This window comes from Rhinoraja longicauda, chromosome 28, assembly GCF_053455715.1.
Source record: "Rhinoraja longicauda isolate Sanriku21f chromosome 28, sRhiLon1.1, whole genome shotgun sequence".
Classification (NCBI taxonomy): Eukaryota; Metazoa; Chordata; class Chondrichthyes; order Rajiformes; family Arhynchobatidae; genus Rhinoraja; species Rhinoraja longicauda.
Genome location: NC_135980.1, coordinates 30,414,643 through 30,439,935, shown reverse-complemented (window position 1 = coordinate 30,439,935; position 25,293 = coordinate 30,414,643). Strand labels below are relative to the sequence as shown.

At 50.4% G+C, this 25,293-nt stretch overlaps 1 protein-coding gene across 1 annotated transcript; it reads right to left on the bottom strand.

The window, feature by feature from the left end:
- Positions 1-6,237: 6,237 nt before the first annotated feature.
- Positions 6,238-24,860, bottom strand: LOC144606982 (DET1- and DDB1-associated protein 1). Its single transcript, XM_078423483.1, has 6 exons — positions 24,767-24,860; positions 18,454-18,534; positions 14,683-14,734; positions 13,061-13,122; positions 8,201-12,080; positions 6,238-8,093 (listed from the first exon to the last, which is right to left on the bottom strand). Exons 1-5 carry the CDS (start codon positions 24,767-24,769, stop codon positions 11,970-11,972), a joined length of 309 nt encoding a protein of 102 aa, XP_078279609.1. The 5' UTR covers positions 24,770-24,860; the 3' UTR covers positions 6,238-8,093; positions 8,201-11,969.
- Positions 24,861-25,293: the final 433 nt, after the last annotated feature.

Sequence of the window (25,293 nt, the reverse complement as noted above, 5' to 3'; positions counted from 1 at the left end):
TTTGAATGATCGTCCGCTTTTAATAAGGGAGCACATAATTAAAACACAAACTTTATTTGAAAAGGATCGAGCAAGTTCAACCTCTGCAAACGCTCACGTACAATGTAGAATTGTCATCTGTCCTGCGGTTAGTTAGTATTCAGCTAAAGGGTCATTTGGGGAAGAATAGTTTCTTAAAATAAAATCTGCAATTTTAAAAAATCTTTCATTTCTACAGCACCTCAGAATGTCCCAATTTGAAGTGTATTGTTGTAATATGGTCAACTCGGACAAAGTAAGATCGCACAACTACACCAGAAGATAATGACTTCACCTTCTCCTAGCTAACAATGATCTATTCTACATGTTCCTTGAACTACATCCCCCTTTGATGTCCCGTTTTCACACCTGACACTTCCTTGTCTCTGTGTCTCCCTCTCCCAACTCTCGGTCTCAGTCTGAAGAAGGGTGTCGGCCTGAAACGTCACCCATTCACTCCTTCTCTGTAGAGATGCTGCCTGTCCCGCTGAGATACTTCTGCCCTTTGTGTCCATCTTCAATGACTAGAACCTGATTCTTCAGTCTCAGTAGAGGGATAGATGTTGGGTACAGTTCCCCCCCAAAGTAGTTGCTGCAGGATCTTTACAACCCCCCGAGATGGCACACTTGCCTAAGTGGTCACGGTGGCGCAGCGGTAGAGTTGCTGCCTCACAGCGCCAGAGACCCAGGTTTGATCCCGACTACGGGCGCCGTCTGTACGGGCGGAGTTTGTACGTTCTCCCCGTGACCTGCGTGGGTTTTTTCTCCGAGATCTTCGTTTTCCTCCCACACTCCAAAGACGTACAGGTATGTCGGTTAATTGGCTGGGTATAAATGTAAAAATTGTCCCTAGTGGGTGTAGGATAGTGTTAGTGTGCGGGGATCGCTGATCGGCACAGACTCGGTGGGCCGAATGGCCTGTTTCCGCGCTGTATCTCTAAACTAAACACTAAACTAAGGCTTCTCATTTTATTTGGATGATCAGCACAAACATCATAGTATGTCATTGTTCATTTAAAACTGCGCTACTTCCAGCACAGCCTCTAAGAGTACCTGTCCTCAGTAATACATCTGCTCTCAGAGGGAATCACACCTCAAGTAATGTATGGAGTGGTTGCATGGATACATATACAAATTAGGCACGAGAGTACAACTGCCTCACAGCGCCAGAGACCCGGGTTCCATCCCAACTACGGGTGCTGTCTGTACGCAGTTTGTACGTTCTCCCCGTGACCTGCGTGGGTTTTCTCCGGGTGCTCCGGTTTCCTCCCACACTCCAAAGACATACAGATTTGTATGTTAATTGGCTTGGTATAATTGTAAATTGTTCACAGTGTGTGTAGGGTGATGTTAGTGTGTGGGGATCTCTGGTCGGCGCGGACTCGATGGGCCTGTTTCCACTCTGTATCTGAACTCGACCCACTGAGTCCGCACCGACCAGCGATCCCCGAACACTAACACTATCCTACACACACCCACTAGGGACATCTTACATTTATACCAAGCCAATTAACCCTACAAACCTGTCCGTCTTTGGAGCGTGGGAGGAAAACGAAGATCTCGGAGAAAACCCACGCAAGTCACGGGGAGAACGTACAAACTCCGTACAGACGGCGCCCGTAGTCGGGATGGAACCCGGGTCTCCGGCGCTGTGAGGCAGCAACTCTACCGCTGCGCCACCGTGCTGCCCTTCTGTCGACTCGAACAGCCTATGCAAAAAATAGTGACCATTGTGGACCGACTGTGTTTAAGAGCAGATTGATGTAACATAATGTGGAATTACGATTTATTCTACGGTTAGTTGGGATTGTGCTAAAGAAAATTGCTCAGGATGATTAAAGGAGAAGGGCCATTGTGAAGACAAGGATGCAATGTAAATACGTAACCTCAAGGCATATTTACAACGTAACAAAGTACCAGCGAAACAAGTCTGATCATCACTGCATCCTCTTCCATTTTACTGATGTACAGAGGTTTTTAATTAAGTTTCTATTTCATGCAAAAGGGTTTATTTATTTTGTCATATTTTTGTAATGCTGCATAAGGAACAATAAAACTGCACAGAAACAGCTTGGGTTGTGTCGCACCTTGACCAGTGTGGGCACTGTCCACACACTGCGATTAGCCACGGCCATGGTTTACAGATGACCAAGATCCTAGAGGTTGTAGGAAGACACAGGACGGTGTGGCAGCGCAGCAGCAGCAGAGACCCAGCCGGGTTCCATCCTGACCACGGGTGCTTGTCTCCGCGGAGTCTGTGCGTTTTCCGAGATCTTCAGTCTCCTCCCGCACTCCAAGGACGTGCAGGTTTGTAGGTTGACACGAAGTGCTGGAGTAACTCAGCGGGTCAGGCAGCATCTCTGTTCCCACACATTTGGCCGCTGCACTGCGACTTCTCAAGGTATGTCTACTTTGAACAAGTCCTCCTCCTCTCTCCGACGCGAGTTCAGCAACATCCTCTCTCGCTGGGCCCCCTCTGTGATTCCTCCTGCCCTCCGACAACAATCTATCTCCGTCCCCCGACATCAGTCTGAAGAAGGGTCTCGACCCGAAACGTCGCCCATTCCTTCTCTCCAGAGATGCTGCCTGACCCGCTGAGTTACTCCAGCATTTTGTGTCTACCTTCGATTAAAACCAGCATCTGCAGTTTTTTTCCCCCTAGTAAGGTTTGTAGGTTAATTGCCTTCTGCGAATTATAAATTGTCCCTTGTGTGTGTGTGTGTGTGCAGTGTGTGTGTGTGTGTGTGTGTGCAGTGTGTGGGGATCGCTGGTCAGTGCAAACTCAGCGGGCCGAAGAACCTGTTTCCACGCTATTTCTCGAAACTAAACTCGGAGGGGAAGGGGATAGAGGTCCAGAGGCCATGTCAAACCTGCCACCAGTGGAGCGACGTGTCAAGGCTGCAGAAGAGGCAAGAGTTGAAGGAGAACAGAAGTCTCAGGGTTTATGGGCATGGGAGAGAGGACACAAGGTGCAGGATTAGCTCAGTGGGTCAGGCAGCATCCCTGGAGAACATGGATAAGTGATGTTTCATAAGTTCTAGAGGAGAATGAGTCCATTTAACCCCATCATGTCTACTCTGCCATTCAATCATGGCTGATCTATCTTTCTCTGCCAAGCCCATTCTCCTGCCTTCTCCTCATAACCCCTGACACCTCAGTTGAGACCCTTCAGACTAACAAAAGTAAGGTGGGCTAAGACCATGGAGACTTATGGAATCAACACAGAAATAGATAGAATTTGTTTACACCTGGCAGTGTTTGATCAAGAGCCAGCATAGGACAGTGAACATGGGGCGATGGGTAAATAGAACCTGCTGCGATATGTAAATAGGTGGCGCGGCGGGTAGAGCTGCTGCCTCACAGCGCCAGAGACCCGGGTTCCATCCTGACTACGTATGCTGTCTGTACAGAGATTGTGCGTTCTCCCCCGTGACCTGCGTGGGTTTTCTCCGGGTGCTCCGGTTTCCTCCCACACTCCAAAGACGTGCAGGTATACAGGTTAATTGGCTGTGGTAAAAATCGTGTCCCTAGTGTGTAGGATAGTGCTAGTGTGGGCCGAAGGGCCTGTTTCCGTGCTGTATCTGGGGAAGAAGTGCTGGGACTTTAAACGTCAGATCATAAACCAACATCCAAACTGGATCCTCAGTGTATTCTCTATCTGGTAGGGAATATTAAGTGCAATGTGTAGGAAGGAACTGCAGGTGCTGGTTTAAACCAAAGATAGACACAAAATGCTGGAGGAACTCATCGGCACAGGCAGGATCTCTGGATGGCGTTTCGGGAAGAAGGGTCTCGACCCAAAATGTCACCCATTCCATCTGAGCTGAGATGCTGCCTGTCCCGCTGAGTTCCAGCATTTTGTGTCTTTCTAATATTAAGTGCAAGTTGGATGGCGAGATGGGTAGAGGTTAAAAGGGCAAGGTGAGTTATGTTGAGTCCCCGCAAGTTTAGACTACTTTAAACTTTAGAAATACAGCGTGGAAACGGGCACATCTGGCACAACAGCCACATGAGGGCGGTCACGGGCACATCTGGCACAACAGCCACATGAGGGCGGTCACGGGCACATCTGGCACAACAGCCACATGAGGGCGGTCACGGCGGCGCAGCGGTAGAGTTGCTGCCTTACAGTGAATGCAGCGCCGGAGACCCGGGTACCATCCCGACTATGGGCGCCGTCTGTACGGAGTTTGTACGTTCTCCCCGTGACTGTGTGAGTTTTCTCCGAGATCTTCGGTTTCCTCCCACACTCCGAAGACGTACAGGTTTGTAGGTTAATTATCTTGGGTTTGTTTACTTGGTATAAGTGTAGATTGTCCTTAGTGTGTGCAGGCTTGTGTTAATGTACGGGGATCACTGGCCGGCAGGGACTTGGTGGGCTGAAGGGCCTGTTTCCGCACTGTGACTCTAAACTAGACATCAGCCTGTGACCAGTGAGCACCCTGTACACAAGCACTGTCCCACACACCAGCGGCAGTTTACAGGTTCTTTTACAGAAGCCAATTGCCATAGAGGGAGTACAGAGAAGGTTCACCAGATTGATTCCTGGGATGGCAGGACTTTCATATGAAGAAAGACTGGATAGACTCGGCTTGTACTCACTGGAATTTAGAAGATTGAGGGGGGATCTTATAGAAACTTACAAAATTCTTAAGGGGTTGGACAGGCTAGATGCAGGAAGATTGTTCCCGATGTTGGGGAAGTCCAGAACAAGGGGTCACAGTTTAATGATAAGGGGAAGTCTTTTAGGAACGAGATGAGAGTTTTTTTTCACACAGAGTGGTGAATCTGTGGAATTCTCTGCCACAGAAGGTAGTTGAGGCCAGATCATTGGCTATATTTAAGAGGGAGTTAGATGTGGCCCTCGTGGCTAAAGGGATCAGGGGGTATGGAGAGAAGGCAGGTACGGGATACTGAGTTGGATGATCAGCCATGATCATATTGAATGGCGGTTGCAGGCTCGAAGGGCCGAATGGCCTACTCCTGCACCTATTTTCTGTTTCTAACCTACAAACCTGTACGTCCTGTGGAGTGCGGGAGGAAACCAGAGCACCCGGAGAAAACCCACGCGTTGACAGAGAGAAGGTACGAACTCCGTACAGACAGCACCCATAGTCAGGATGGAACCCGGGTCTCTGGCGCCGTGAGGCAGCAACTCTACCGCTGTGCCACCGTGCTGCCCCCAAGTACTTGAGTGGAATGTGAAGCCTCAACCATCTGACTCAGAGGTGGAGGTGGGACCGCTGACATCCACAAAGAGAGAACATACACAGTTCACAGAGGGACAATGCCAAGTGCATTAGAATGTAGCAAGTTAATCTGCCATCACATAACAGGTGAGGTGACAACGGTGGATTAGTTTTTTGTGGGAGGTTAGATAAGCAGAGGGAGAGTTAAAGTCCACCACCGATTGTCCAGTACCTGGCAGTCCGACACCTCCTTGAATCGGGACAAAATTACCACAGCGCAGTCTGTACTTATAGAAACAGAAACATAGAAATAGGTGCAGGAGGAGGCCATTTGGCCCTTCGAGCCAGCACCGCCATTCAATGTGATCATGGCTGATCATCCACAATCAGTACCCCGTGCCTGCCTTCTCCCCGTACCCCTTGATTCCACTAACCCCCACTGCTCTATCTAACTCCCTTTTAAATTCATCCAGTGATTTGGCCTCCACTGCCCTCTGTGGCAGAGAATTCCACAAATTCACAACTCTCTGGGTGAAAATGTTTCTTCTCACCTCAGTTTTAAATGGCCTCCCCTTTAATCTTAGACTGTGTGGCCCCTGGTTCTGGACTCCCCCAACATTGGGAACATTTCTCCTGCATTTCCGCAGCCGATCGGTGGGGGGGGGGGTAATCTGCCAACCGCGGCCGGGGCTCTGGATCAGATCCGTTCCCACGGCTGACTTTGCGGGCTGGTGCCTCGGCCTAGGCGGAACGTTCCAGCACGGTTGGGACTCCTCTCTGCGGCCGTGACCTCTGTTGGTCGGGCAAAGCGGAAAACCCAGAAGGGCCGTGGAACCAAGGGCGGATGGGTAAAATCTGTTGGCGGACCCATATTGGAAAGCGCTGGCGAAATGAAGGAATGAGAGGGGGACTGAGAGAAACACGGGTCGTCGGGCCGAATGGCCTGGACACTCGTCATTCTGCCACGCCAGCGAGACAGAAACTCGGCCAAACAACCGGCGCTGAACAACAAATGGTAAACTACAGGAAATGGTATTTGTCAAAATATTTTAATTTGCATCTAGAAGGTACATTAGCTTTAGTTTGCTAAATCCACAATAGTGAGCTCAAAAAAACGTGTACAAATTCAGAGAGCAGCAATAGACCAGATCAAGGTAATTACTGACGGTGATCACACCAACACTTGTCTTTTCCAACTCATGGTTTCATTTAATATGAGGGATGGCTCCACACTCCCCCCCCCCCCCCACCCCTGCCCCCCCCCCCCCCCCCTTCACCGCTGTGTCCCATATCACTGGGTGCTACCAGCCACCCAAGTTAGAACAATACCCAGGCGATGTGGAGTTAATACACAGCGGTCGGTATAAAATGGTGACATTTCCAGCTCTTTTGAGGAATGACAAGTGGGGGGTGGGGGATATGTATATATATGTTTTAATACACAATTAAGCGATGTGTACTGCTCTTGTTCACCAACCCATCATCCCAGCCGGGAGATATGTGCAAGCCAGGAGATACGAATATCGCCGCGGTTTGCAATCAATCGCCCCTTGTCGAACTGTGTCACCACCGTTAAGTAAGCAGGAGCCATTTTAAGGAGGGGGTTGGGGGGGGGGAGGGGGGAGATGGTGATCCAGGGATGTCTGACCATCCTCTGCAGTCAGGCGGCTGCAGGTCACCTGGCTGGGAACCAGATTATCCTAAAGCAAGGAACAACTGAGCCTTAGGGCCCAGCCCCGAGGTTTGCCCGTGGGCAAACTAATCTGGAGAAAGAAAGGCTCCCGACACACAAGAGAGCCGCGGTCTAGAAATAGTTCCAGTTTCCCGGGAAATGATTCCAACTATATCTTGGCACGCTCCCTGGAACTACCACCCAAAAGCCCACTGTAAGTACTAACCTATTCCATCGTTTGCCTACTCTACATCTCAACAAAGGCCATTCCTTCAAAGTAAGAAAAGGTATTGATTCAGTGAAAAAAGATTTGCATTTTTATAGCACATGGCACCACGGCAGTTGTCAAAGGGTCAATAAAATGCATATTTTGAAGTGCAATCACTAATGTAATGTAGGAAATGTAGTTCATAACGGTGGAGGGGTGAAGTGGGGGGGGGGGGGGAGACATCAGGGGGGGGAATACCCAGCTTTTGTTTTGTTCCCTTGTTTTTTTTCAGCACAAAAGGGATCTTTCACCTTCATTTTCAAGTGCAGGGAAGGCCTTGACTTAATGTTTGAGATGAAAGATAATACCCTGAACAGGGCGGCACTCCCAGAATGTTTCACCAAATCGCCAGCCAAAGGTTTATTTAGGTCAAACGCCTGGAGTGGGGAAGAAAACTGCAGATGCTGGTTTAAATCGAAGGTAGACACAAAATGCCGGAGTAACTCAGCGGGTCAGGCAGCATCTCAGGAGAGAAGGAACGGGTGACGTTTCGGGTCGAGACCCTTCTTCAGACTGAAGCATCACCCATACCTTCTCTCCAGAGATGCTGCCTGGCCCGCTGAGTTACTCTGGCATTTTGTGTCCAGCCTGGAATAGGGACTTGGATGCTCAGTGATCTGACTTAAACGGTGCGAGTGTGTGTGTGTGTGTGTGGCCAGGCTGAACCCATAGCTGACAGACCCACATACGGCCGCAAGAGCTAGTGTCTAACTGTCGGGAAAGTAAGAGAATGGTTACAACGGGCAGGGACGGAGCCTGGTGAGGAAGGAATCCTGTCGGGTCGCCAACTGTCCCGTATTAGCCGGGACATCCCGTATTTTGGGCTAAATTAATTTGTCCCGTACGTATGGGGCCGCCCTTGTCCCATATTAGTAGGGGGTTGCCAACTTCCTCACTCCCAAATAAGGGGCAACGGGTGACATCACCACCCCGCGCCCCACGTGACCTCACCCAGCCAGCGGCCACGTGCTCCCGCTCCACCAATGGCGGCCGCCATTGGTGGAGCGGGAGCGCGTGGCCGCCGGCTGGGTGAGGTCACGTGGCGCCGGTGACGTCACCTTGTCCCTTATTCGAGAGTGAGGAAGTTGGCAACCCTGGATTCCTGGGGCCCTTCAGATCGGCGACAGTTTGCAAACCGCGTGGGTCGTGTTGGGCGGAGATGACAGGGTGTGAACAAGTGCAAGGGAAACACCGCCTCTCTCCCACCTCTCCAATGATGTCGGCAGGCCCCGATGCTTCAGCGCACTTGCCCCTTCACCTCGCGTCTTACTGCGCCAGGATAAATTCTAATCGCCAGGTTCATGCTGCCCAGGGTTGAATCAGGGTTACAGCCCCGAGGAATCGCCCACCTTCAGCATCTTAGAGTGGGGTGCCTCACGTTCACTGTTTAACCAACTCCCCCACACACACACCACCCAGGAGTCTGTATCTTTAGACGGGAGAAGGTGAGAGGGAGAAGGGGAGAGGGGAAACGCTCAACTCAACACAGATCGATGGTATTTATTCACAAAATGCTGGAGTAACTCAGCAGGTCAGGCAGCATCTCGACCCGAAACGTCACCCATTCCTTCTCTCCTGAGATGCTGCCTGACCTGCTGAGTTACTCCAGCATTTTGTGAATAAATACCTTCGATTTGTACCAGCATCTGCAGTTATTTTCTTACACTGACTCAACACAGATGCTCCATTCCTCTCGGCCCACTCGGGGAGACCGTCAGTTGGCAACCCACCCACCATGGCTCCGATCAGCTCGGTAATCACACTGGTCTGGGCCCGGTAATACAAAAAAAGTTTTACATTGTTCACACTTACAAACACCTTTATTACAAGGCTTCTGTGGCATTTTTAATTTTTTAAAAAAAAATCTGATAAAAGCCAGCTATTGATTGGTAGCAGCTCACACAGTTCATGCAGAGCGAAATGAAAGGTGACAGAGGGAGGGAGGGAGCAGGGGTGAGGGGAGGGGGACTTTGTACAGAGTTGCCGGTACAGAGATGCATCTGAAACGAGCGCTGGCCCATTGTCCATCCGGCAGGCATCGACTCCACGAGGCAGAAAGCCTTAGAAAAGCAAGCTTCCATTGGCCGTGGTGCTGCAAAACATGGCGGTGTAGGATGCTGACGTTTCAAACGTTGACAACAGTGAGTATCTAAAACAAAACCAACAACTGCCCACGCACCTGTCTCCATTATTACAGGGTGCAGAAGGATTTCATCATGTCAGGAGCAGCACCACGGGTGTCCAGCGAGAGGGAAGGGGTGCGTGTGTGTGTGTGTGTGCCTGTGTGTGTGTGAGTTACATACAATAATGATGGGAAAGACAGCCAACAGAACACTGTCTCACAGCCGGTGCAAGCTTTTCAGAGCAGCGGGGGGGGGGGGGGAGGGGAAATCACACGCACCATCCAAGTTCAATCACTGCAAGAGCACACTGAAATCCAGGCTCTCTCTCACTCTCCACACGCCAACACTTGCGCCACCAATTGTACGTGAAACCACCTGGAGACCCGGGACAGTGGTGTGCCGCAGCCTTGGCTGAAAGACAGTGGGGATTTGAGAGCAAGAACGGGAGGCAAAGAACATTGTGTCACCTGTCAGACTGAATGTTTTGCATCTTTACCGGTGAGCCATAGTTGAAGTTCTGAGGAAGGATCTTGTTCAAAACAAGGAGGAAAGATAGAAAGTGTGTGAGGGGACTCACACCTGTTGGGTATGTACACGTGAGCCACATTGGTGCCATGGAAATTGTTTCAGATTATGTAGTTTGATTGTAATCTGCTGATGGGTCACATCTGCCAGCTCCAAATGAAGGACACACACACACACACACACACACACAGAGTGAGGCGGTCTAATGGCGTAGAGTCTCCAAGCACCTGAGATCACATTGCACTGGAGGCCCTTGGGGCTGGAACCAAGGCCCTTCACACATCGTCCAAAACGAGACCAAGTCCTACGTTGGAGAATGGAAACGCACAATTCTACTGTCAGTCTGTGGGCCTCACTGGGGACGCAGGTCTTCATTCACCATCACCCTGCCCCCCCGGCCACCCCCAAAACATCTTGCGTCTCCTTGGGAAGACCCTGTAGAATCACACGATGACGATAGGAACGAGGGGAATGGAAGCATTCGAGGAACCAAAATAGGGCCCTCGCATCCCCATAGTGAAATGGAATAGCCCCATGCTATTGGGATGGGAGTGAGTAGGTAAAGTGTAGAGAATAGGAAGCAGCACTGGAGAACCAGCTCTTGAATGAGAAGCAGGGTAATATTCTGCCACGTACGATGGCCCATGTACGAGGCAGGTCTGTGCCACAGATTTAGTTTTGAACATGCCCACCCACTTCTTGACGCATCACAACATACATATTCAGACCAGCAACAAAACTGAGAACATCTCTTTGCAATTCCCCCCTCCCCCCCCGGTCTTCGAAGCTTTTCCCGCATCGTTCAGACGGGCGAAGTGAAGCGCGCGCTGCAGGCTGAGCAAAACCGGGCTCCGAATCGAGCAGAAACCCATCTTTGAAGCCAAGTTTGAGTGAAGGCGCAGCAGGCGGAAGATTTCTTTTTTTTTCTCCCCTGCCAGTAGTCAAGCTTACTCATAAAATATACATAGAAAAAGTTAACTGCAGGACAAACAAAAAGTTGTAGCAGGTGGGAGATCAACATAGGAACAACTTAACAATCTTAAGCTCTCTCCAGTTTGGCATTTAGAAAGTCAATGCCATGTCATGTTAAAAATTGTGTGGGGGGAAAAAAAATGTAATGTAATACAAATGCATTGGCTATTGATGCCATCATGTCCGACTGAGGCCCCCTGGAACAGTCCCTACACACAAAGATTTAAAATCAGTGATTTGCCAGCATGCCTGTCGTTAACTCTTTGGACTTCAAAAACAATTATTCTTTTTTTTTATTAAAAAAAACAAACCCATACAAAATGGCTTCCCTTTCTCAAACTAAAGCATAAAACTGAATGTCCCGCGAGACCAGTGAACTGTTTCCAACATCCAAGGTTATCTTGTGTAGGTGAAGGACGTACGTACACAGGCCCAACAACGCCGCTAATTGCCAAAGGCTTTATTTGGTTGCCAGGCTAACCTTGCAACGTTCACGAGAGCGGAGGCTGGTCTGAGGCAGGGCAACTCAGTTAGCGTCCACATCTCTTGGATTCTGATGCTCCAGAGAAGGGGGGGGGGGTGGGAGCAAGGAAATGGTCGCTTGGAAACTTAAGTAACTACTGTAAGGTCCAATGAAGGCAAAAATGTTTCAAGAACTGTAACGAGAGAAGCACACTTGATTGCTTCCATCTTCTGATCGAGACAAGCACCTCAAGGCAAGGGGTGGTGTGTCAATCCTATCGGGGGGGGGGGGGGGTTTACAAATTGTGATAAACAGGGCAGACGATAATATCGATGCTGTGGACGCTACAAGTTGGTGAAGACGCGCACTGCAAAAGCTACTGCCATTGCTGCAAGCTCTCACTCTGACAACGTTTCACAACGGATTTTGCACTGCGCCCATCCAGTCTCCGATTCACATCCCTCCCCTCCCCTCCCCTCCCCTCCCCGCCCCCAGTAAAAAAAGGAGCACTTATTTGATCACTGATACCCTCTGGATCTGCAGCGGGCTTCCATTTGTTCTGCTTGAGATCCACCCCACCTGCCTCCCTGCTCCCTCTTCCCCCTTCCCCCCCCCCCAGGGCCATAAATTATATGTAAATAAATAAAGGTGCTCCTATGATATACAAATGAAGGGCTGCATGGTGGAGAGACGGTGGGACATTACATGATGAAAAGGGAAGCACTTGCAGTTCAGACCACTAGGTATCTTCGATCATGTCCTGGCTGCCCGTGCGGGCGATCTTGCGAGGTGGGGCCGAGCTCTCGCCTTCAATGTCCACTTGTTCTTGTTCTCGCTTCTTTGCTGCATTCTGCAAGGATTGAGTAATAAACAGAACAATTCAGCTGACATTTCCACACACCCTCCGTTTCGGCTGTGGAGGCCAAGTCAAGCGGAGGCTGAGAAAGTACAGATTCTTATTTCACAAAGAAGGGATGGGTGACGTTTCTTCAGTCTGAAGAAGGGTCTCGATCAGAAACGTCACCCATCCCTTCTCTCCTGAGATACTGCCTGACCTGCTGAGTTACTCCAGCATTTTGTGAAATAAATACCTTCGATTTGTACCAGCATCTGCAGTTATTTTCTTACACTAAGTATAGATTCTTGATTAGTACGGATGTCAGGGGTTACAGGGAGAAAGCAGGAGAATGGGGTTGGGGGGGGGGTGGAGATAGATCAACCATGATTGAATGGCGGATTAGACTTGATGGGCCGAATGGCCCAATTCTGCTCCTATCACTTAAGAACATTGGAAGGAAAGATATAGAGAGATATGGACAAAACACAGGCAGGTGGGACTAGTATAGACGAGACACCTTGGTCAGCAAGGGCAAGTTGGGCTGAAGGGCCTGTTCCCGTGGTGTATGACTCAATGGAAGGCACCCATGGAGATGCTCCTGAACCAAAAGCCAAGACAGCAGGGGGAGGCACGGTGGTGTAGAGGTAGAGTCGCTGCCTCACAGCGCCGGAGACCTGGGTTCGATCCCGACTACGGGTGCAGTCTGTACGGATTTTGTACATTATCCCCGTGATCTGCGTGGGTTTTCTCCCAAGTGCTCCGGTTTCCTCCCATATTCCAAAGACGTCCAGGTTTGAGGGTTGATTGGCTTCTGTAAATTGTCCCTGGTGTGTGGGGTGGAACTAGTGTACGGGATGATTGCTGGTTGGCGCGGACTCAGTGCGCCGAAGAGCCCGTCTACACATCGTATCTCTAAACATGTTACCACGGATAATTCCACTACCCCACCACATTTCCACACGCCTACAAATCGTACAGAAGTGACCATTCACCTTTTTGTCCCATTGCTGATGGAGATATCGAAGCAAAATGTTGGTCTTTTCTGTCACAATGACTGTTGAAGAGGAAAAAGAGGAGAATTCAGAGGAAGGAGTAGAAACATGGAACCATAGACACGAGGCACTGGAGCAACTCAGCAGGTCAGGCAGCATCTCTGGAGAAAGAGAGTGGGTGACATTTCGGGTTGGAACCCTTTGTCAGACTGAAGAAGGGTCCTGACCAGAAACATCACCCATCCTTTTTCTCCAGAGATGCTGTCTGACCTGTTGAGTTACTCCAGCACTTTGTGTCTATCTTTAGACTTAAGGGGAAGTGGCCCACAAACAATTTAATACAATAACACCAGCTATTACTGTAAAACAAAAACTACAGCTTGGGGCTTTCAGCTCTGATGTCAGGTTTAAATCCACTTGGATTATAAAAACTAAGGCCAAGTCTCCCAGCAGTGAGCTGCAATTTAATTTGGGGACTAAAGTAACAGATCGAGGTTGTGGACACCATCTACACAATGCACATTCCCACTGGGCTCCACGAGGAGGAGGAGGAGAAATCTGGAAACGCAGACAGGAACCGTGTGCGAGTGGGAGATGACCAGGAGCAGGGGTGGGAAATAAAGGGACCTGTGGATAACACATCTCCCATCTCAACATCTGGGGACATCATAGAGATCCTTTAAAACTGAAGCGAGAGAAAACTTTTTCACCCAGAGTTGTGAATTTTTGGGAATTCTCTGCCACACAAGGCAGTGTAGGCCAATTAGACAATAGGCGATAGGTGCAGGACGAAGCCGTTCGGCCCTTCGAGCCAGCACCGCCATTCAATGTGATCATGGCTGATCAATAGACAATAGGTGCAGGAGGAGGCCATTCGGCCCTTCGAGCCTGCACCGCCATTCAATGTGATCATGGCTGATCATTCTCAATCAGTACCCCATTCCTGCCTTCTCCCCATACCCCCTGACTCCGCTATCCTTAAGAGCTCTATCTAGCTCTCTCTTGAATGCATTCAGAGAATTGGCCTCCACTGCCTTCTGAGGCAGAGAATTCCACAGATTCACAACTCTCTGACTGAAAAAGGTTTTTCCTCATCTCAGTTCTAAATGGCCTACCCCTTATTCTTAAACTGTGGCCCCTTGTTCTGGACTCCCCCAACATTGGGAACATGTTTCCTGCCTCTAACGTGTCCAACCCTTTAATAATCTTATACGTTTCGATAAGATCTCCTCTCATCCTTCTAAATTCCAGTGTATACATCCTCAATCAGTACTCCGTTCCTGCCTTCTCCCCATACCCCCTGACTCCGCTATCCTTAAATTCATCCAATTCACTGGATGAATTTAAAAGAGAGTTAGATAGAGCTCTAGGGGCTAGCGGAATCAAGGGATATGGGGAGAAGGCAGGCATGGGTTACTGATTGTGGATGATCGGCCATGATCACAATGAATGGCGGTGCTGGCTCCAAGGGCCAAATGGTCTCCTCCTGCACCATTTAAAAAAAAGATCCACTCTCTTGCCCCATTACCATGGGGGGGGGGGGGGGGGGAGCACAGACTACATTCCCCCAGAGATGTTGCATTCCTCACCGCTGCCCCTGAATGAAAAAGGCCAGTACTCACTCTGTTCCGACGGGTACTCTCGTGTTGGGAGGTATACAGACGGTCTTCTATTCTGCAAAAGATTTTAAGATTCAGCGTTTCTTGTACTCCCTCCATGGCTAGTTCATTTCCATGACAAGTTGCTCTAATCGACCTCTATCCCCTCGACTGATTGTGTTAGCTTGATGTGACACCGAGTCCACTTCCGAATGTGTAACCTTACAAACCGTTGTTGCTCCTGCACCTCCGACACAGAAACACAACAAAAGCAGTCTCACCTTACATAGGCGGGTTATCAGAAGCTATAGGAGCAGAATTAGGCCATTCGGCCCATCAAGTCTACTCCGCCAATCAATCATGGCTGATCTATCTCTCCCTCCTAACCCCATTCTCCTGCCTTCTCCCCATAACCTCTGACACCCGCACTAATCAAGAATCTATCTATCTCTGCCTAAAAAATACCCACTGACTTGGCCTCCACAGCCGTCTGTGGCAAAGAATTCCACAGATGCACCACCCTCTGAGCGAAGGAATTCCTCCTCATCTCCTTCCTAAAAGAATGTCCTACAATTCTGAGGCTGTGCCCTCTGGTCCTAGACTCTCCCACTAGTGGAAACATCCTCTCCACATCCACTCTATCCAGGTCTTTCAGTATTCTGTAAGTTTCAATGAGGTCCCCTCTCATTCTTCTGAACTCCAGCGAGTGCAGGCCCAGTGCCGACAAACGCCCATCATATGTTAGTTTCAACACATGGTGTATCAGCTGCTGAAGGCAACACATTTTGAAACGTTCTCCCCAAATCCTACTGCCTTTGGTTTGAAAATTGCATTTAGCTGTTTATATCTCCCAGGTGGCTTGTAACTAGGGTCGCCAACTGTCCCGTATTAGCTGGGACATCCCGTATATTGGGCTAAATTAGTTTATCCCGTACGGGACCGCCCTTATCCCGTGTTAGTAGGGTTGCCAACTTCCTTACTCCCAAATACGGGACAAAGGGTGACGTCACCGCCCCGCGCCCCACGTGACCTCACCCAGCCAGCGGCCACGTGCTCCCGCTCCACCAATGGTGGCCGCCCGGGCCAGGAAGGCTCCATTGGTGGAACGGGAGCATGTGGCCGCTGGCTGGGTGAGGTCACGTGGGGCGCTGGGCGGTGACGTCACTTTGTCCCGTATTTGGGAGTGGGGAAGTTGGCAACCCTACTTGTAATGGTATCACAAAATGCTGGAGTGATGAAGGGTCTCGACCCGAAACGTCACCCATTCCTTCTCTCCTGAGATGCTGCCTGACCTGCTGAGTTACTCCAGCATTTTGTGATACCTTCGATTTAAACAAGCATCTGCAGTTATTTTCTTACACTACTTGTAATAGCGGTCTACAGAAACAGCAAAAGTGAGACGGACAGTGAAGGAGGTGTAAAGTAAGATTCTGCAGCGACGGACCAAAATTGACATTACAAGGATCAAGAAAGGTGGGGAGAAAAATGATTGATGGGTGATGCCGAGAATTAATGAAAAATGACAAAGGCTTTGGATGGGACATCTCTATCAGAGGGAGACATGGAGACAAATAGCAACATAAATTCAGTGTCATGTTCAGTTCGGAGCACCATCTTATAGGAAAGATGTTGTCAAGCTGGAAAGTGTACAGAGAAGACCCACAAGGATGTTGCCAGGACTAGAGAGTCTGAGCTCTAAACCTGTCTTATCCACTCCAAGAAATCTGTTTCTTAAGCGTTTAGTTCCAGCCTCAACTACCTCCTCTGGCACAATAGACAATAGGTGCAGGAGTAGGCTGTGGAGCATCTAGAGCCTACACTATGTTTGATCTACACAGCACGTCTTCTTGAGGGGAAGATATGGAACAAAATGAATATTTTGTGTTTAATGATCTGTGTAGTGATCTGTGTACTGAAAGCTTAATGTATTATATTTGATGCTTTTGTATATATATGTATATATCTGTGGAGTGACCCGGAGATGAGTGACCACCCGGAGATGAGTGACCACCCGGAGTGAGTGACCACCCGGAGTGAGTGACCACCCGGAGATGAGTGACCACCCGGAGTGAGTGACCACCCGGAGTGAGTGACCACCCGGAGTGAGTGACCACCCGGCGTTGAGTGAACTACCGCAGAGGAGTGACCACCCGGAGTGAGTGACCACCCGGCGTTGAGTGACCACCCGGAGTGAGTGACCACCCGGAGTGAGTGACCACCCGGAGTGAGTGACCACCCGGCGTTGAGTGAACTACCGCAGAGGAGTGACCACCCGGAGTGAGTGACCACCCGGAGCGAGTGACCACCCGGAGCGAGTGACCACCCGGAGCGAGTGACCACCCGGAGCGAGTGACCACCCGGAGTGAGTGACCACCCGGAGTGAGTGACCACCCGGAGCGAGTGACCACCCGGAGCGAGTGACCACCCGGAGCGAGTGACCACCCGGCGTTGAGTGAACTACCGCAGAGGAGTGACCACCATGATGGCGAAAAAAAAGCAATTGTGTTTAATTGTGTTATTGGTTTTGTTTGCAAAAAGCAATGGTGTTTTTGGTTTTGTTTGTTAAATATATTTTAGCCCTCCAATGGTAAAGAAAACAATTTTATATAAGACAAGGGGGATGTTGTGATATTGCTGGGACTACTTTGTGTATCCAAGGACTACTTTGTATGCCTGTGTATATAAGTGATGGGTGTGATTAGGCGGTCACTCTGGATCCAGGCGGCCTTGGAATAAACAGCCTGGAGTTAAGCTCCACCATGATAACATCTTAAACATGTGTACTCGTGGTCCTTCCAGAGTCACAACAAAGATGCAACAGGTACCGGACCACGAAGAACAACATAGGCCATTCGGCCCTTCGAGCCAGCACCGCCATTCAATGTGATCATGGCTGATCATTCTCAATCAGTACCCCGTTCCTGCCTTCTCCCCATACCCCCTGACTCCGCTATCCTTAAGAGCTCTATCTAGCTCTCTCTTGAATGCATTCAGAGAATTGGCCTCCACTGCCTTCTGAGGCAGAGAATTCCACCGATTCACAACTCTCTGACTGAAAAAGTTTTTCCTCATCTCATTCCATACACCCACCACCCCGTGTGTGAAAAAATTACCCCTTAGATTTCTATTAAATCTTTTCCCCTTCACTTTAAACCTATGTCCCCTGGTCCTCGATTCACCTACTTTGGGCAAGACTCTGTGCATCAACCCGATCTATTCCTCTCATGATTTTATACACCTCTACAAGATCTCCCCTCATCCTCCTGCTCTCCAGAGAATAGAAACCTAGTCTACTCAACTTCTCCCTGTCACTCACACCCTCTAGTCCTGGCAACATCCTCGTGAAGGACGAGGGCAATTGTTTCATTGTTCGTAAGTTATAGGAGCAGAATTAGGCCATTCCGCCCACTGTCTTCTACCCCATTCAATCATGGTTGATCTGTTTTTCCCTCAGCACCATTCTCCTGCCTTCTCCCCATAACCCCGACACCCTTCCTAATCAAGAATCTGTCAATCTCCGCCTGAAAAATACCCATTGACTTGACCTCCTCAGCCTTCTGTTTCCCAGCTTGTTTAATTTTCATCACTTGTCAGATGTATGATGAATTTGCACAGGATATGGATCATGCACCTCCTCATAGTCTTGAACTTAGTACGCCACCCGCTCGCTCTGAATTCCATGCCTGGGACACAGTATCACTGGAACCTACCTCAGCGAGGTTTGCCCTGATGTTCATGCACTGACAGTAACCAAGATGTATGGCTGATCCTTGCCAGCTTTTGATAAGCACTCACCGAAGCTTTGCAAACGGAATCTGCATGGAACCGGCTGAAATTGCTCTCGTTGTAGACTGGCAGTCCTTTCAAGAAGTCCGCCTGCAACCAAACACACACAAACAAACAACGATCAGACCCATTCTTCAATGAGAGCTCCCAAATTATAACACGCCAATAACCCAGTTAAGACAAGGAGCCGAAACACAGCTGAAAGCAAGCTGGCAATGGGAGGAAACAGCATTCCCAAAAACCTGGAGGAGAGGTGGGGGAATAAATGGTTGAAGAGCCACATTAAAGATAGACACAAAATGCTGGAGTAACTCAGCAGGTCAGGCAGCATCTCTGGAGGTGTAACCCAGCATCTGCAGTTCCTTCCTACACATTTCCTCTATACATTAAACAGGCTGAAGAAATGGATCTCCTATCAATGCCTTACATTCATGCCTTCAATAGAGGGGCTATGAGGTTGAATAGCCAAGTGGTTTCCAGTGTTTTGACAGAAGATTAAAAATGACTAGAACTGTGGTGGATAGTCAGTCTCAAATAAACGGACTCAGAGGAGAAAAGGCATCTATTGGGAAGTCAAGATTCCCCCTGAGGAGGTGGAGAGGTTTTCCAACGTGATTAAGTAGCTTGGTTCGCTGATAGTCGATGGTACCAAGGTGGGCAGACGGAATTGGGTAAGAGCAATGACCCTGGGCTTTCAGCTGAACTGAAAGGCTTGCTGCACGTGTTGGGAGAGAGAAACTTCATTTGTGGATTAGAGGAGAGAAAAGGAATCAGCAGAGAAAAACAAAGACAATAGCAATAATTTTCATTACACAGGATCTTTAACAAAGCAAATAGTCTCAAACCTTTATCAAACAAAAATTACTGCCCGGAGTCACCAGAGGTGACTGAAAATTGGCCAACAAAGCTTTTGGAGGCCAGAGAGCTGGAGGAAATAACTCTCCCTGATGTCAAGGCTGCCAATGGCAATGATTATAATCGGGAATGATCAGAGCTCTGGGAGCAATGAAGTGGGGGATAATAAGACGACTTGAAGTGGGGTCCAGATTCAAAGTGTCAATGGGTGAAGAGGTCAGAAGAAACACACACTGGCCTCAACCAAGTGTCTGTGAGAGGAGTGAAAATGCAGCCGTGGGTAGAGTCGAGATCATGGCTGGCAAGGAGGTGGGGGAGCCTCTAAACAACTCATCAAGCTCGACAATTCACTGGTCCGGGCAGCTGATGGCAAGAGGTTAAATTTAGACTGGAATCCTCTGACCCTCAGCCAGAACAAGGCTGGACAGTACTTTACCTCAAAAATAAATGTTGAATAAATCATGTAAATATGTCATCATGTCTTTACATAAACAGTGTAATTTTTGCATGTGTACTAGTTATCAGCAGATAAAATTCCAAACCGTAAAAAAAACACTCCAGGAGTTGAAAGTCTATAAAATAGAACCTTCCAAACGTTTAACAGTTGAACCCGATTTAAAGGGAAAAATCAAAAAGACATTGTTCAAAGTCATATGGTGTCAACTTCCACTGAAGAGCAGAGACAATTCCAAGAAATCTGTAGAATTGCTGAAATGCACATTGCAAGAGTAACATTTTATCTTCAGATACATACCATTTGAAAACAGTTCCTAGGTCAAGATGGGCCTTTCACATCTCCTTTGACAGTAGCAAACAGCACTGATTGTTAACAACAGAGACGGGGGGAGATTCCTAAACAGATACTGCTATGGAGCAAGTGGGCAGTGATAACTGGCAGAGCCCGGATTTCTAAAGGCAGAGCTGGACACAAATCCCTTGAGAGTGTGTACTCCAAACTGGTCAGTGTTCTTTCCCTCTGCGCTATATGCTGCAGAAGAACTCTTGGGTCTTGCAGTGTAAGGAGTTTTCTGGAGTAACAGTGGTGCCAATGGATACGACTAGATACCACTGCGCTCACATGCCATCAACCGAAAGTTAATGACCGAACTCAATCCTGAAGTATAAGAAAATAACTGCAGATGCTGGTACAAATCGAAGGTATTTATTCACAAAATGCTGGAGTAACTCAGCAGGTCAGGCAGCATCTCAGGAGAGAAGGAATGGGCAACGTTTTGGGTCGAGACCCTACTTCAGACTGATGTCGGGGGGGACAAAGGAAGGATATAGGTAGAGACAGGAAGATAGAGGGAGATCTGGGAAGGAGGAGGGGAAGAGAGGGACAGAGGAACTATCTAAAGTTGGAGAAGTCAATGTTCATACCACAGGCGAAATATGAGGTGCTGTTCCTCCAATTTCCGGTGGGCCACACTGTGGCACTGGAGTAGGCCCATAACAGACTGGGAATGGGAGGGGGGGTTGAAGTGCTGGGCCACCGGGAGATCAGTTTGATTAACACGGACCGAGCGCAGGTGTTGAGCGAAGCGATCGCCGAGCCTGCGCTTGGTTGCTCCGATGTAAACAAGTTGACTTTGTGAATAAATGCACTCAATCCTAAATATCATGCAATTTACTGGCATTCCAACAGAGCTGTAAAGCAGACTGATGATACAGGTGTATTGTACAGGTGTGTGCGTCCATATCTAAGTAATACTGAGTACAGTTCTGACAGTAACAGATATTTTACTGTGTAATATGAGGATACAATACTGAAAGGATAGGTCTGTTACAGTACAACACTGGAATAGTATTGATGAAAATAGCTTTGCCACATGACATTCCAGTCGTTTGTATTGTGGAAAGTCATTTTCTACAATTCTCATGTTCTCGGAGCATAACTAGGCCATTTGACCCATCAAGTCTACTCCACTATTCAATCATGACAGTTCTATCTCTCCCTCTCAAACCCATTCTCCCCATAACCCCTGACACCCGCACTAATCAAGAATCTGTCAATCTCCACCTTAAAAAATATCCACTGACTTGGACTCCACAGCCGTCTGTGGCAATGAATTCCACAGATTCACCACCCTCTGACTAAAGAAATTCCTCCTTGTCTCTGTTCTGAAGGCACACGAGTTTGTTCCAAGGCTACGAGGTCTTCTGAGACAATTCTCTCCATTTCAATAGACAATAGGTGCAGGAGTAGGCCATTCGGCCCTTCTAGCCAGCACCACCATTCAATGTGATCATGGCTGATCATTCTCAATCAGTACCCCGTTCCTGCCTTCTCCCCATACCCCCTGACTCCGCTATCCTTAAGAGCTCTATCTAGCTCTCTCTTGAATGCATTCAGAGAATTGGACTCCACTGCCTTCTGAGGCAGTGAATTCCACAGATTTACAACTCTCTGACTGAAAAAGTTTTTCCTCATCTCCGTTCAAAATGGCCTACCCCTTATTCTTAAACTATGGCCCCTGGTTCTGGACTCCCCCAAAATTGGGAACATGTTTCCTGCCTCTAACGTGTCCAACCCCTTAATAATCTTATACGTTTCGATAAGATCCCCTCTCATCCTTCTAAATTCCAGTGTATACAAGCCTAGCCGCTCCAGTCTTTCAACATATGACAGTCCCGCCATTCCGGGAATTAACCTGGTAAAGCTAAGCTGCCCGCCCCGATGAAAACAAAGACCCGTATGATTTGCAACATTGGAAAGTATTTTCTTCACATTTTCCATGAGGCTTTCAAATTCGATTCAACTGTTGCACATTTGGAAGATTTCCTTTGTTTACTGGACGGCTACAAAACTTGTCTACTGTCTCCCCAATATATTTGCACTGCTATACAACACTGACAGATACACATCTGTCACATTATAAGACATCTTCTATACCAAAGATTCTGCCCACCCACCTGCCCACATTTATATCTTGTATCCCCAGCCCTCTCACTCTCTTTGATCCTCCTCGCCTGTTTCCCTCACTGACTCACACTTACAGCACACTTGCCCACACACACTTTGTTCTTCACCCACCTGCCCAACCATTCACTCCCAATCTACATACTCCAGCCCCAGCCTTGCCTCAACGGCATGTTTCCAGTGAAGTCATGCCAACTTACTCACACCACATTCCTACCCACTGATCGTCTGCACTTTACAATCCTTGATTAACTACCCCTCCCATACCTCATTCTCCCACCCCCCTCCTCCTGCCTCACCACTCTTCCTTACTTCCATCCATCTAATACCAACCACCTCCTCCTACCCACATTAATAACCTGACCAAACACCCCACCCCAATCTACGCACTCCAGCCCCAGGCCAGAGTCAATCATCCCCACAAACGTCATGCCAACTTACGCCCGCACCACACTCCCACCCAGCAAGGCCCACTATTCCTCCATCCCTTGACCAACTATCCCCCCACCTGCCAAACTACACTTCCATCCATCCATCCCACACCTCCACCTCTCCCACCCACACGAGCACCCTGAATGAACGCCTTGCACCAATCTACACTCTCCAGCCCTGCACCTACCTCAATGGCACACGTCTCCGGCCCCCATATCGACCCAATCACCAACGCCAGCACATCCCCACCCAACAACACCCACTATTCATCCACACGTTCCCCAAATCTATCCTGTGACCAACTTCCCCCCATCCCTCATTCCCCCACCTCTCCTGCCTCAACCCTCTTCCTTTCATCCATCAATTCATCACACCCCAATCGACACACTCCAGCCCCACCCTTACCCCCCCTTTGACAACTACCCCTCCCAACCCCACATTCACCCCTGCCCACTCTTCCTTCCATCCATCTCACCCCTCCCCCCATGCACATTAGCACCCCTGACCAAACACCCCACCCCAACCAACCACACTCCAGCCTCACCTCTTGCCTCGATGGCAAACGTCCCCAGCCCCACATCGTGCCAATTCACTCACGCCATATTCCCACCCCTCCCCTCCCACCCCCATCCTGCCACGCCACTCTTCCTTCCCCCTCACACCATCACTGAACCACCCTCCCCTCCCCATATCCACCCCTCCCATCTCATCAACCACCCTCCCTACTATATAAACCCCTCCCCATATCAACCCCTCCCCATATCAACCCCTACATTCCCCTCCCCGCCCTATATCCACCCTCCCTCCCCCAAACACACACACCGCCCTCCCCATATCCAACCCTCCCCACGCCATATCCACCCCGAGCGTCACACATCACCTTCCCCACGTTCTCCCCTCCCTCCCCACACCCACCCCTCCCCCCCCCATATTCAACCCCCTCCCCACTTACCCACCCCCGACACCCACCCCTCATCCAATCCCCTCCACATCCATCCCCCTCCTGCCCCACCCTCTCACCTCAACATCCCCTCCCCCCACACACCTACCCTCCCCCCACACCCAACCCCCCTCCCCACACACCCACCCCCACATTCCCCCTCCCCCCACACTCACCCCCCTCCCCCTACACCCAACCCCCCTCCTCCCACACCCACCCCCACACCCAACCCCCTCCCCCACATTCCCCCTCCCCCCACACCCACCCCCACATCCCCCTACCCCCACATCCCCCTACACCCACCCCCCTCCCCCACATTCCCCCTCCCCCCACACCCACCCCCCTCCCCTACACCCAACCCCCCTCCTCCCACACCCACCCCCCACACCCAACCCCCCTCCCCCACATTCCCCCACCCCCACATTCCCCCCACTCCCCTCCCCCACATTCCCCCTCCCCCCACACCCACCCCCCTCCCCCACATCCCCCTCCCCCCACACCCACCCCCCTCCCCCACATCCCCCTCCCCCCACACCCACCCCCCTCCCCCACATTCCCCCTCCCCCCACACCCACCCCCCTCCCCCACATCCCCCTCCCCCCACACCCACCCCCCTCCCCCACATCCCCCTCCCCCCACACCCACCCCCCTCCCCCACATCCCCCTCCCCCCACACCCACCCCCCTCCCCCACATCCCCCTCCCCCCACACCCACCCCCCTCCCCCACATCCCCCTCCCCCCACACCCACCCCCCTCCCCCACATCCCCCTCCCCCCACACCCACCCCCCTCCCCCACATCCCCCTACACCCACACCCACCCCCCTCCCCCACATCCCCCTCCCCCACATCCCCCTACACCCACCCCCTCCATATTCTCCCCTACATTCCCACCCCCCTCCCCCACATCCCCCTCCCCCACATCCCCCTACACCCACCCCCTCCATATTCCCCCCTACATTCTCCCCCCCCTCCCTCCCCACACCCCCCTCATCCAATCCCCTCCACATCCATCACCCCCTCCTGCCCCACCCTCTCACCCCAACATACCCCTCCCCCACCACCATCTTCTCCCCTCGCCCTCCCCCTCCGCGGCCCGGCCCGGCCCGCGCCCCGGGGTTCTCCCTCTCCCCCTCCCTCACTCCCCCTCCCCCTCGGGCCGCCCCCCGCACTCACCATGGTCTCCAGCTCCGCATCACTCTGCGCCTCCCGCACTCACACACAACCCTGCTGGCTGCCCCCCGGTCCCGCCTCCTCGCCTCTCCCATTGGCCAGGCCGCCGGCGCCGAGCCCGCCCATTCGCCGACCGCGAGAACCGGGACTTCCGCCACCAAGTTCGGTTGAGCGGGAGTGACGACACGTCCGTTGCAGCAGGTGACCGCGCGTCATTGGTGCGGGCGCGAAGCCTCCTGGGAGCTGTAGTCCCCTATAACAAAGCAACGCGAGAGCGGAGGCAAACAGAACTCCAACTCCCAGCCTGCCCCGCGGGAGACCGATGGGCTGACGGGAGATGTAGTCCACCTTGTCCACTGTTTTGCTGTTCCCTACCACAAATTGAAGTTCTTCCATGCATCTAAATCTGATGCTTTTATTTTGCACCACTGAATTTCTTTTTTTTTTAAACAAGAATACTCCTGCCGTGTCAAGGAATCTATCTGCTGGGCAATTGCATGAGTAATTTCAGCAATTCAGCAGGTCAAATG